This window comes from Mobula birostris, chromosome 7 (genome assembly GCF_030028105.1).
Source record: "Mobula birostris isolate sMobBir1 chromosome 7, sMobBir1.hap1, whole genome shotgun sequence".
Classification (NCBI taxonomy): Eukaryota; Metazoa; Chordata; class Chondrichthyes; order Myliobatiformes; family Myliobatidae; genus Mobula; species Mobula birostris.
This window is the reverse complement of record NC_092376.1, coordinates 160074873-160088921: the sequence shown is the minus strand read 5'-3', so window position 1 is coordinate 160088921 and position 14049 is coordinate 160074873. Positions and strand designations below refer to the sequence as shown.

The 14049-nt window shown below is 38.8% G+C and overlaps 1 protein-coding gene across 4 annotated transcripts in view; it reads left to right on the top strand.

The window, feature by feature from the left end:
* Nucleotides 1–14049, top strand: part of tenm2a (teneurin transmembrane protein 2a) — a 588582-nt gene that overhangs the window by 438745 nt on the left and 135788 nt on the right. For all 4 annotated transcript variants that reach the window (XM_072264025.1, XM_072264023.1, XM_072264022.1 and 1 more), the window contains one exon: nucleotides 6703–6897. In XM_072264025.1, the coding sequence (XP_072120126.1) occupies nucleotides 6703–6897 (195 nt within the window). The remainder of the gene's footprint in view (nucleotides 1–6702; nucleotides 6898–14049) is intronic.

The following is a 14049-nucleotide window of genomic DNA, read 5'->3' as shown; positions in this document are numbered from 1 at the left end:
AGAACAAAAGACATTTGGAGTGTCCACTCATGTTAGGATTAAAACAAATCAGTGGAAATATTGATGAAAATCCAGATGTTATGGAAACCACACTGTAGCCCACCTCAGAATTTTCAATTCCAGCACTATCTCAAAAAAGTCTTCTATTCTTTCATCTTAAAGGGCTTAAAATTTTAAGGACAGAGAACAAGAAATCATATCAGAAAACCAGCTGAAGTAATTGCTCCCAATTCAATACTAAAAGATGTAATTTGTTGTTCATTTAGGTAAATAATAATCCAAGCATTTGATCTAGGAAAAGATTCTAATCAGTGAGCACATTCAGTTTAAAATTGGTCGGTGAGATGTGCATGAAAGCTGAATGCTGTATAGATTCAGATGCTGAAAGCCTTTTTTATTTCTCTGTCCTTTCTGGGGTATTGATGCACTGCAGAAGACAGTCAACTGTCATGCTGAAGAGTGCACTTGGTTTTGCAAATCTTTGGACATCAGTATGCAATGATCTTGGAATTTAGAGTCTACAACAATACTGCAAACAAAAATCAATGTATTACAGATGTCAGAAATATGAATTAAAAACAGAATGCTGAAGTACTCAGCAGGTCTGGCAGCATATATGGAGAGAGAAACAGCATTAACCTCAATTACTTTACATCAAAGACTGAAATGCTGCCACTTTTCTCTTTTAGAACTGCTGATTGATCTACTGAATATTTCTAGCATACTGTAGTTTTAATTCAGCAGAGGAGCAATCAAAGATTAAATAATTGATATTTTTGGAAAGAGATATCTATGGTTTTTCACATATGTTTACAGTACAAAGGCATGCCATAAAGAGGTTTCCTACATTAGAAGAGCTAAACTCTTTTCAGCAAGGTGGTCATCTGACCAAGGTAATGTATGCAGCCCTGTGCAAGCAAATACCATCAAAGACTTTTGAGGTCTTTCTCAGGTGGAAAAACCTTACCTTCACCTTTACCTTAGCTCAAAGATGTAAAATGCTTTAATTGTTTCCATATGCTCCTAATAAATCCAATTATTCTAGATACTGAAATACAGGATCCATAAAATGTATTAATTGATTAAAAAAGCAAGAAAAATAACTTGAATAATTAGAAACATTAAACAAATGATTGCTAAATAACTTACCTTGCTTCTCTGGAGTCAACTAATATTCATTGAAATGAATGCGTTTGCAGATTTCAGAGTGAATCCCAGCATAGATACTAGGTAGTCTCACCACTGGAACACAGCTGAGCCGGGAAATCAAGCAGGTCTCAAATAATACTGTTTTATAAGAGTTTTTAAAACAATTTATAGAAGGACATTTATTTTCTAAACATACCAAATTCGTCATTTTGTGGTTAAAGATAATATCTTGACTGTAACACAAGATTCCCGTAAAGTGGCAAATTCACAGCAATATTTATCATGCCATTGGATGCAATTCTTTTATCAAATAGTTAAGACAACTTGTCATTGATTCCAAGTTCAGCATTCCAATGAAGTGAATCCCATTTTCCCAATTAATAGAATTCCAATATGCCCTTTAGTTTTCCAGTGATTTCCATTATAAATATCTACATAATCTGTTTTGTAATATATCTGTTAATAAACCATAAAATCATATCTAAACTTTCTCCAATTAAAAGGCAATTTCTGCTGGTTTTCTGACCTCATGATAAGCTTGTATCTCATTTTTATTTCAAAGTCAACGTAAATGATGAAGAAGGCCTAGAGGCCCGCGTGTTCAGGTCTCAGGATTACTAATCTAAGAATATGAACAATGGCCCACTTTAGGGTCCACATCATTTTCTGAATCTGTAATGCAAGGTACACAAAACAATATTTGCAGCCAAATGTGGCTAAGTGATAAGCAAAATATTTTACACTGTATATATGCCAATTTAGAAGGCAGCTTCAGTTTACTAATTTAAAGTTGTTCTGGGTTAGATTGTATCAGTGCACTGTGTAATGATTTGATCTCTATGAACAGTATGCAAGACAAGTTTTTCACTGTATCTTGGTACATGTGACAAGAATAAGCCAATACTAATACCAATACTAGATTGAAATAATGAAATTAATTTGTCTGTGGGAGAAAATATTCAGTATACATTTCTTTGCAATTTTTAAATGTCTACCCCTAAAATTAACAATTTAGATGGTCAAAATTTTTATGCTTATACAAACGTGTACGGTAAAATTGGGTCCCTGCTGGTCTGTGAATGAGTGTACTGACTAGTGATGTAAAAAAAACAATGAAAAGTGAAAACTACTGATTCTGCCCATATTTGCTGATTTTTGTCCATGTGACAGTGAGGGCACCCAATTGACCTCACTGCCCCAGATGAGAAAAGAAAAGAGAAATTCCACCATAGATCTTACTTGCAATTATTAACTAATGGATGTTATTGAAAAATGTGCACATATGGTTGTCATCTGGGGACTGGATCAGTCTTGACTGCAATGTCCAATCCCTCACAAATCCTTTCCACAGTCACTGCCTTATTCCACATATATAATTGCTTGGGTGAGGAACTGGATGGTTGTTATTGCCACCAAGACCATGCTTCAGTATGAATCATGTTCTTTAGAAGAGAAGAGAATGATGGGGAACTTAATGTTAGAGAACTGATGGCTTTCGGTCCTTCAACAGCCCATGATGTGGTACCTTGCAGCAACTTAACCAGGCAGTGGCTGGGTGAAAATTGGTCCAGAAATATTAAAGGTTAATTTTCACATCCAACCATTTGATCATAACCAAAATTCAAATGTCTTCAAATAGATTAATATGTTACCTTGAAAGAGGAAGGTTCTCCTTTGCCGGGTTAAGCTGTTTCCAGGTACAGATGTATTTAAGCTTCATCTTCTCAGATATTGGTTTTCATGCTGAGTTTGCTGTTTTATTTTTGTTGTGCATTCTTGTTTGTTTATGGCTTTCTACTCAAGGACGGCGACATTTTTCTAAATTTAAGCACAAGGGTAGGTTTTCTTTTTGTATTATTTGCCTCTGTATTATTTATGTCAGACATTTCCCAAGCGACTTAAACCTACTTTGGCAAAACTGCATTCCCCTCACTGACAGCTCACTCCACCCAATACAGGCAAGGAGTACATGGGTAATGGTGTATTCCCATTGGTACAATGTAAAATACATCAGTCAGGGAGATTCTGTTTATGGAGTCAAAACATCACATTGACCCTCTCCCTGTCTACATGAGCCCATGAGCAGTACATACATTGCAAAATAATAGGGCAATGCCGGATAAATATGAGAGTCACCTTGATGGTACAGTTGAAAGATTTGTGAGGTATTGACAAGTTTTGAGGCTGATAATGTATATTTCCCAAGTGGATCAAAACACTGTCATCATCCCAAGTTGAAATATACAAAGATTAAGTGAATTCCCAATGGTAATCGCTATCACCCATGTAGAGTGAGTGGCAAATCTAAAACCATGAGACACCAATAAGACCCCAGTTATAGGAGGGAGGAGTAAATTGGCATATGGGACACCAAAATGCAGAGCATTTGCCAGATATATTTCATTCCCTACCTGTACTGGTCCTGTATTTGTACCTGCCTCTTAATAATTGCCTAGGGCGGAGGGCTCAGTGTAAAGAGGTGAGTACATTGCCCACTCTACCACTCAGCTATGCACAGAACACTGGAAGATGTAATAAACCAAAAGTATTTGCTTGGCAACGTTTTTGTTTCGTGAACGAGGTGGCATGTATGAAGTCTTACTGCAGTTTAAGCTCAGTTACAGGTGTATAAAATTATTATCCTCATCAATCACAGACAACCTCAAAAAAGTCAAACAACTTCACTGAAATCTTAATTAAACAGCTGTGAATTTAAATTTGTTGATCTCTCCAGGGTCACCTGTCATGTTTTTAAACATACATCAGCATCCTTCAGTTCAGTTTTTAAGAGAATACGGTTTCCTCTTAACTAAATCAATTATAATTCGCAGCGGATTAATTACATGTTGTTGAATTTGCTGCTTACTTCAGCTCAGCACTCCCGAAGGGTCATGAGGACATGATGGCACACACCTGGTAACAACCCTTCCTTCTGTTAGGGACGCCTCATTGATTTGTGCCTTTCTCTCAAGCCGTGTCGTAGCAGTATTTTGTGTTGCTTCTGATGCAAGGTCAGAAAGGCGCCATTTTGACACTATTCCTGTACATAATCTACTTGTGAAGGCAAGCAATGTCTCTCCCACTCTCATGGAAGAGCAGTAAAACAGTAGATCAACAGGCACAAACATGACCAGTTAAAATCAACATGTTAAGTGTCAAATTTAATGCATAAAAATTGTACTTAAAAAAATTCGGCTGGAAATTGTAGTAATAAAATCTATTTGACAATCAAAGTCAACTCGCTGTTTTTAATAAGACGTATTCCTAAATTGCAACTTGGTGCTACATGTGGTACTATCATTTCCAAGGGAAAGTCATTTTGAACATGTCAGTTTATCATAAAATATAAATATGGGGTGACACAGAGCCATGAAATGTTCAGTCACAATGCAAAAAGTGAGTAAAATGTTCATGTCTCCAGCACATTTGAAATATACCATTTAAACAGAAAGAATTGATGCTTTTTCAGAGTAAGTGAATACTAAATCCATAATGAAGCATCATATTGTAATTATATCTTAGTGCACCTTTGAATTCTAAATGGCGTCACTCTGAGACTGATCTTTTCCCCTCAGGTTTGACTGGAATTAGCATTGAATCACTTGAAATTCTGACAACTGTCAGGAAAAAAAGTGACTTTCATTCTCCTCAACTTTCCATCTGGACCATATCTTAACTTTGGTCTCAGAGGTGAACTGGTTTGGTTTTGATTTGATTTTAACCACCTATCACCCACATGAACGGAGGCCACCTGCAACACTGAAGTGGTTTTAAACCATAGGCATTAGCAAAACAACTCACCTAATTCCATCACCAACAAGGGAAAATCTGCAGATGCTGGAAATCCAAGCAACACATATAAAATGCTGGAGGAACTCAGCAGGCTAGGCAGCATCTATGGTAAAGAGTGCAGTCAATGTTTCAGGCTGAGTCCCTTCAGCAGGACTGGAGGAAAAAAAATGAGAAGTCAGAGTTAGAAGGTTAGAAGGCCTACCTTCTAACTCTAACTTCTCCGGTCCTGCTGAAGGGTCTTGGCCTGAAACGTTGACTGTACTCTTTTCTATAATTACATCATCACCAAGTTTGACAGAGTGAAATATGTCCTTTACATCAATAATTCATCTTTCCTCCTCATATCTCCATTGAAACTGCAGTAGAATTATAACTTAGATCTGCACCCCAAAAAGTAATGTTAGCATTCATTTCAAGAGGTCTAGAGTACAAGAGCGGATATGTGATTCTGAGGCTTTTATAAGGCACTGGTGAGGCCTCACCTTGACTGTTGTGAACAGTTCTGGGCTCCTCATTTAAGAAAAGATGTGCTGGCGTTGGAGAAGGCTCAGAGGACGTTCACAAGGATATTTCCGGGAATGAAGGAGTTATCATATGAGGAACATTTAATAGCTCTGGATCTGTACTCGCTGGAATTTAGAAGGATGAGGGGGGATCTCATTGAAACTCTTGAATGTTGAAAGGCCTAGACAGAGTAGATGTGGAAAGGATGTTTCCCATGGTGGAGGAGTTTAGGACAAGAGGACACAGCCTCAGGACAGAGAGGTGTCCATTTAAGACAGAGATGCGGAGAAATTTCTTTAGGCAGAGGGTTGTGAATTTGTGAAATTTATTACCACAGGCAGCTGTGGAGGCCAGGTTGCTGGGTGTATTTAAGGCAGAGCTTGATAGGTTCTTGATTGGACATGACATCAAAGGTTACGGGGAGAAGGCCGGGGAGTGGGGCTGAGGAGGGAAAAAAAAGGATCTGCCATAATATTAATGGCAGAGCAGACTCAATGGGCCAAATGGCCTAATTCTACTGCTATGTCTTATGGCCTTCTAACTAGAAGATACTAGTTGTTCCGTGCAATCTTGATGAGTCAGAAGGGAATATCGGGCCTCGCTTGTCACAAGTTTCCCTTGAATAATCCTGCTTCCACTATCCGCTCTTGATTTTCATCATCATCTACCTACCATCACCAATATCAGAGTTTCAAGTAGGAGTCATGTTGGGGGACTCATTTGGTTTCTGGGAATTAAAATCTTTTCAGTCTGATGCTCAGACAGGTTGGCAAAGTGTCAGCTACTTTCACAATAATTCCTCTAATAGCTAAAATCAACCTTATATTCTCTCACATTTTCACCACTCTTTCCTAAATTACCATAAATCACAATGATCCCAGTTACCCAATTAATACTATTTATACAATTGTTATTATAACATTGCAGAAGATTGAAATGTATAAGACTCTGCGCATTGCAAAGTACAAGCAAGGAAGTGTCCTAAAACTGAACAGCACACTGAACACATTTGAAAATTCACTGAATTTGTTTGCCATTTGTCAAAATTAAATCCATGAAAATGACTCCATCACAGTAGAGACACTAGGTCCTCTCTACATCCTGTTAATTTTAATTACATATGTTTAGAATATAAACTCGGTGTAATTATTGCTTAATGATGCATTTTACCACAGAAGTATATGGACACCACAGATAAAAGCATTAATTTTTCTTTGTCTGTCTGCTTCTTTTTCCCTTCGATCTGTGCTTCTCCAGTTGCTTGTCCGGTGCTGTGCAGCGGGAACGGACAATACGCGAAGGGGAACTGTGTCTGCTACAGTGGCTGGAAGGGAGCTGAGTGTGATGTACCTGTTGGGCAATGCTTTGACCCTGAATGTGGTGGCCATGGGACCTGTACAGCTGGAACTTGTATCTGCTCGTCAGGCTTTAAGGGCGAGAACTGTGAGGAAGGTAAAGCCGTCGATAATTGCAATTGTGAAGGTTCTTCCAGGATACTGAACTTGCATAGGCACAGTTATGTCACCAATGCAGTTTCAAAAATGTTAGACTACTTGGGATTTCAGGGGATGGTTGAAATATGTAATGCCATAAGCTGGTGTAGCAGTCACAATAGACCTCAACTTCAAAATTCTCAGACTTGCTTCCAAATCCTTTCTCTGTTTTGATTTGAAAATCAAAAAAAACCTGCTGATGCAAATCTGAAATAAAAACAGGAAAATGCTGCTCAGCAGCATCTATGGATAGAGATTCTTTGTTTCTCTTTCCACAGAAGTTGCTTGATCTGCTCAGTGTTTCCAGCAGTATCTGTTTTTATTGCTTAGAGCATTGATACTTCCAGCTTTTGAGGCTCAAAGGCCTGGATTCCCTTACCAAACCTATCTATTCCCATATCAGTTAATTAATTTTACACACCAATTCATCTCCTAAATATTCTTACTGTTGTCAGTGATTAGTAAGCTATAGGGACCAAAACATCAGTCCAGTCAGAACTTTACGACCCCTCCTTGCACATCTGGTAAGAGGAGGGCATAACCAATACCATAATCTCACCATCTTCAAGAAAGAAGGGATAGCAGGAAATAAATTGGGAACTTCCTGTTGTCTGCCACCACATGGAAAGTTAGCGCAAGAGACCTCTCCAACCATCTCCTGTTAGTGGCTGGACAGCAGCTCGCTGAATCACTGTGTGCAGTCAATCTGCCTCAAGGCTCAATGGACATCACGTTGACAGCACAGAAACTCCAAAAATAAATTGAACAGAACATTGACTCGGTCAATCAAAAGGAATTGAGCAGCATCCTCCTCACATTTGAAAACCCTCAAAAATTTGTCTCCATTCAACTTTGGCTACATAGTGACATGCAAGCTGTGATTTTACGTAATGGGCCTATAATAGTACCAATATCAAAGAAGATTCTGTCAATGCTCCAAACCTTTCAGCAGTGTTTCCCACCACAATCCTGCAGCTCACCCCAACAACTTCCAGCTCACCCTTTAACCATCTCTGGATAAGAGTGTTTTGAAGACCAGTACTTCAAAACTGGTATAAAACGCATGCTCTGTAAGGTAAAACTGACTTCTGAGACACAGGTTTCCTCCAGCAGGCATCTGAAAGCCCCTCTCAGAGAAAGCTATCCTCAACCTAAGAGAGCTTTAGACTTCCCAAAGGCAACACTCATGTGCATGTCAGGCCTTGTGTTTGATCCTTAACTAGCCTCATCACAACAGAAAAAAATAATTTCCATTTAAGATTTTGCTACTTAGTCTTTTTCTGTCTCCATAGGTATCACAATAAAGCAAAAATTGAAGAGAGCTTGCACTTTATTGGTCTGTAGCTAGAGTCGAAACTAGCTACTAAGTTTAATGAAATGACGTACATGTATGTTCATGAGTGAGGTCCAGACAGGGCATAGTGTCTCTTGAGATTCTTTGGGAATGAGCTCTTTGCCTCACTCCCTCTTTCTCAAAGGTCCCAGCCCTACTCTTTGTCGCGGGGGCCATGACCATTAAAACCTTTGCAGTAATGGAGTATTATCAACCGATTTAGGCACCAATTAGTACTTCAGCAACTGAATGCAGGAGAAAGCATCCAATTTTGTTTGCAGTACGCTTTGTATGGAGAACGTCTGAGTAGGAGTCAGTTGGGTGTCTGTCAATCTCCTAATGTCAGTAGAGAATTTTAAAAAATACTGTAATGAATAAAGCCGTAAGCGATGGCATTGAAATAGTGGACAAAAGGCCTCCTTTTATGTGATAGGAAATAAGGTGTCACGCATTTAAGATGGAGATGAGGAGGAATTACTTCTTAGCATTGTAACTAATTAGAATTCATCAACTGGAGAGTGGGAGAAATTAGGTCATCAAGGCCATGATGGACAGGAGTGCTTAGTGGAGGGGTATTTAGTGTGGATTGGAACAGGTCGGCTAGTGCTTGATCCTGCCCACTGTATTTCTTATCCCCATGACTGGACTTGACTATAATAACTGGGTACTGAAGCCATCCCCAGAGATGAAGTGCACTGAAACTCTCCTGACCTCCCAACAACATGCTGCTTTAAAAGGACTTTGAAATGCAGAGATTTAAAAACTGTTGAAATAGATTAATACATATATTCATCTTAGGTGAAATGCATTTGTGTGAATCACACGCAAAAGTACAGGGCCAGTTTCCCAGTGGATGCTATTTTATTTGAAAACATCACATCTTGAAGTTATTCTGGGGAAATTGACTTTCTCTTGTATAATTGTCTCAAAAACTGTGTTAATCAATCCGACTTCTAGGCCTCAGCATTCATTTATCACACAGAATCAGAATCAGGTTTATTATCACTGATAAATGTCATGAGATTTGTTGTTTTACAGTAGTAGTACAGTGCAATACATAAAAATACTATGTTACAAAAAGAAATATGTAATAAATAAGTAATACAAGATAGTGAGGTATTCATGGGTTGATGGACCGTTCAGAAATCTGATGGTGGAGGGGAAGGAGTTGTTCCTAAAACATTATGTGTGGATCTTAAGGTTCTCGTAGTGTGCCTCCTCCCTGATGGTAACAACACACTCTGATGCACCACAGCTGAAACATCAGTACTACTACTGGTTTCCCTCTGACCTTCCCCCACCCTCCTAGTTTATAACACTGATTGTAGCACATGGCTATGTATCACACCAAATCTGTCAGATATCCTATTGATGAAGTCACAGTGAGGAATATTACCCTGTCACACTGTGATCTATCAGCTATTCTCCAAGGACAGGATCTTTTTTTTGCATGACATAAAGTTGCAAAATAGTTTGGGATTTTTGCTTTAGTCATGTCAATCAATGCACCTTACAATATTTGCTGTTGCTCTAATCGATCGGCAAATATGTTTCTCCACCACCTTATTCACTGCTTGATACCAATACGTATTGAGGCTAGTTTCTTTGAATAAAAAAATCATTAATTAACAGTTATCCTTGCTAGTTGTTACATCAAAATAATTAGAACCCCAAAATTTAATTTCACTAAAAGGTCAGGATTCACATCAAGCACAAGAAGTGAGTTGGTGGATTGTTTAAAGCCTAACTATTAATAAAGGTGACAAATAAAGTTACAAGTAAAACTCTTAGCAACTCCACAATGAAATTAGCAGAAGTTTCCCCACTATAATTAAGAGTATGAAGCAATATCAAATAGATAAATGAGAATTTGATATGGCATATTTCCAGCTGTAATAGTGAAAGAAAGTCTGGTCCCTTTGTCACTTGAAGCTTGTAGTTGTGTGCCTCTGAATTCCTTTAAAGTTGTTCATTTGGAGCTTAAGCAGGTCTTCAGAATCAGAATCAGGATTAATATCACTGACATATGTTGTGAAATGTGTTGTTCTATGTCAGCAGTACAATGCAATATATAAAAAATATTATAAATTACGATAAGAAATATATATATATACTGTCTATTCAAAGATTCATAGTATGTTTATTATCAAAGTATTATGCAGTATACAATCCTGAGATACATCTCCCCATAGACAGCCATGAAACAAAGAAAATTATGGAACCCATTCAAAGAAAAATATCAAACCCCCAACATGCAGAACAAAAGAATAATTCATGCAAATGACAAAAAAACAGCAAAGAACACAAAATATAGAATAGCAAACCAGAGTCCAACAAAGCAGTCCAGAAATGTTCAACTTCAGCTCAGTTTAGTTCAATCTAGCCTTGCGTTGTTTGTTGACTGTCCACCCCGGTCAAAATCGCACGAAATAGCAACAAAAAAAGGTTGCAACCAGAAACCAGAAACACGTCATAACATGAACTGGAGTCCAATCCAAAAACTGCGTTGATTAAACCTTGCCAATGACCCAAGACTCTGGCACCATCCTCCAGCAGCATCGAGTGAAAGAGAGAGGGAGGGAACAGTCAACTCAGGCACCTTCATCTGGGAACAGCAAGCGAAAATGAGGAGGGAGAACAGTCATACACAGGCCCCATCCTCCAGAAGCAGAGAGCGAAAATGAGACACTGTTCACTCACGGACAGACAATACTGAACCCTCGCTCGCCTTCCACTCTCATCCTTACAACCTTACTGGACACTTTAATCAGTAGAATCGGTGAGTTGCTGTCACATGTTTGGCTGATTAGATATCTGCATTAACGAGCAAGTGTACAATACCTAATAAAATGTCCATTGAGTGTAATTATTTTGTTTATCAGAATCATCAGAGCATTATTGTCCCATATCAGTACTGGCAAAATAATATAATTAACAACATTATATACTCATTAATTCTACATGTATATATTTATATTTTAGTGCAGCATAAAATTTCCCCTTCAATAGCAATAATTATTTAGTATTCATCAACTGGAGAAGAACTGCTTGGGTTATTTTTTTTTATATCGAGACCCTTTGCTATTGGACTGCTGTAGTGCACAATCCAGTCTGTGTGTTATCTTAGAAATAATGCAACTATTTTGTTCTTCATGCAAATCAAATTTAACATTATTGTGACTCACTCAGTACCTTTATTTACATTGCACTTGAAATCTTAGCATGATATTATACCCCGCTCTGTCACTCATCAAAACTGATCTGAAGAAAGCAACTCAAATGTGAAGTGCATCATTTCAGGTTAATTTAACTTTACCAGGAGCAGTAGGTGTCTTTATTATGTTTTGATTGCTAGAAATTACAAATGAAAATGATAGTTAACACCTGCCAAGGTAAAAGCAATGAGAGGAGAAGCCCTCCATTTTAATCAATAATTGATCTAAACCCTGTAGCTCAAATTACAATTGTTTTTCCTGATCGCATACTTTAAAATACCTGAAAGACAATATCCTTGAATTTTTAACATGGGGTATATTTCCAGGTTTTAGATGAGTTTAAACTGAAAGACCATCCAAGGAAATGATTATATTGAGTCATCTCATTTTTAAACACACAGTGGATATATATAAATAATATATAGTGTGTGTATGTATGTATGTATGTGTATATATATATATTTCGGCCAGACTGGGATGCACGGTGGAAACTTGCATCAAAGAGCACAGGAGATGTATCCATTTGGGTTATCCAGAGAAATCGACCGTAGCAGAACACTGCATTCGCAATAGCTATAGGATTGACTTCGTTGGAACAAAACTACTGTGCCAAGCCAATGGCTTTTGGGACCACCTGGTAAAGGAAGCCATTGAAATTAAACTAGAGGAAAAGAATTTTAACAAAGACAAAGGTCATGCTCTGAGGAAGAATTGGAATTTGATTGTAAACAAGGTGGGAGAGCGGAAACCTTGATGAGGACTAACTAATCAGGAGGGATGAACTATGGGGGTACAAATACCACTGGACCAGACTTACCCAGTCATCAGCCCTGAAGAAGGTGGCAGAGTTTGTCATCAAAACTTTGGTTATAATCAATACCCTTACAATTATTGATTGTGTAGAGGAGGAAAGTTAAAAAGTAGTGAGGGGACAGTCAGCACATTTTGCGTGCCGCAGTTCCTGAGGAGACATTGGATTGCATAGAGGGAGATTGAGTTTAAAAGAAGAAAGCAGGAACAGCCAGCATATTTTGTATATTTCAGTTGCTGAGGAGACGTTCGATTACACATAATTAGACACTTTGCAGGATCCAATAAAAAGAAGTTAAATTTAAATGGGCATTGTGTGAGTGGGCCAGTGTCAGAGTAGGGAATTGAGGCTTGGCATTTTAAGGCTTCAGCAAGAAGAGGTATAGGCCATAGGTAGTTTTTTTCGTGATTTATTTTTACTTATTGTGTATTTAGAGCAGTGGACACACCAGGCAGGATAATGGAATGCTCTTCTTAAGGGATGTGGGAAGACACGGATACCTCCAGTGTCTCTGATGACTACCTCTGCAAGAAGTGCATCAAGCTGCTACTTCTAATAGACCATGCTAAGGAGTTGGAACTGGAAATGGATAAATTCCAGATCATTCGGGAGGCTGAGGTTTCATAAACAGGAACTAAAGGGAATCAGTTTCACCGAAGGCGCAGGGCACTGGTAACTCGGTCACCATCAGGAGGGAGAAAGGGGTTAGGCAGCCATTGTGGGGAGTACCCCTGTTGCCATTCTCCTCAACAACAGATGTATACTGCTTTGGATACTGTTGGGGGTGGTGACATAACAGAGTGGTCAGGTTTCTGGCATCAACTCTGGCTCTGAGGTTCAAAAGGAAAGGAAGGAGAAGAGGCGGGCTGTCAGGATAGAGAATTCATTGTTAAGGGGAACCATCTGTAGATGAGAGTGACATTCCCAAATGATATGTTGCCTCCCGGGTGCCAGGGTCTAGGACATCTCAGATTGAGTCCAGAGCATATCTTAAGTGGGAGGGTGTCCACATCAATACCAACATGGGTAGAAGGGGTTACGAGGTCCTGCAAAGTGAGATCAGGGAGTTAGATGCTAAGTTAAAGAACAGGATCCCCAGGGTTGTGATGTCAGTATTGCTACCCATGCCACATGCTAGTGAGGCCAGAAATAGAACTGACCAACAAGAAACATATGACCACGTAAATATAATTATATTATAGACCACTCAAAAGTCTGCAAGAATTAGAGGAGCAAATTTGTACAGAGATTGCAGACTTGCAAAGAGCACAAATTTATGAGATTAGATTAGGTTAGATTCAACTTTATTGTCATTGTGCCAAGTACAGATACAAAGCCAAAGAAATGCAGTTAGCATCTAACCAGAAATGCAAAGAATAGTGTTACTTACAAGAAAACTGCGAATAAAAAGTAACTGCTACAGCACACAAATATAAAAGTACTGAGACAGTACAATATGGGTGCAATACTGTTTAGCGCTGTGATGTGAAGTCCAGCAGGGTCACAGTCTCAGGGAAGAAGCTCTTCCTGTGCCTGCTGGTGCGGGAGCAGAGGCTCCTGTAGTGCCTACCGGATGGGAGGAGAGTAAAAAGTCCATGGGTAGGGTGAGATGCATCCTTGATAATGCTTTTCACCCTGCCTAGGCAGTGTTTATGGTAGATGTTCTCAATGGTGGGCAATTGGGTGCCGATAATCCGCTGGGCAGTTTTCACCACACACTGGAATGCTTTGTGGTCCGATATGGGACAATTG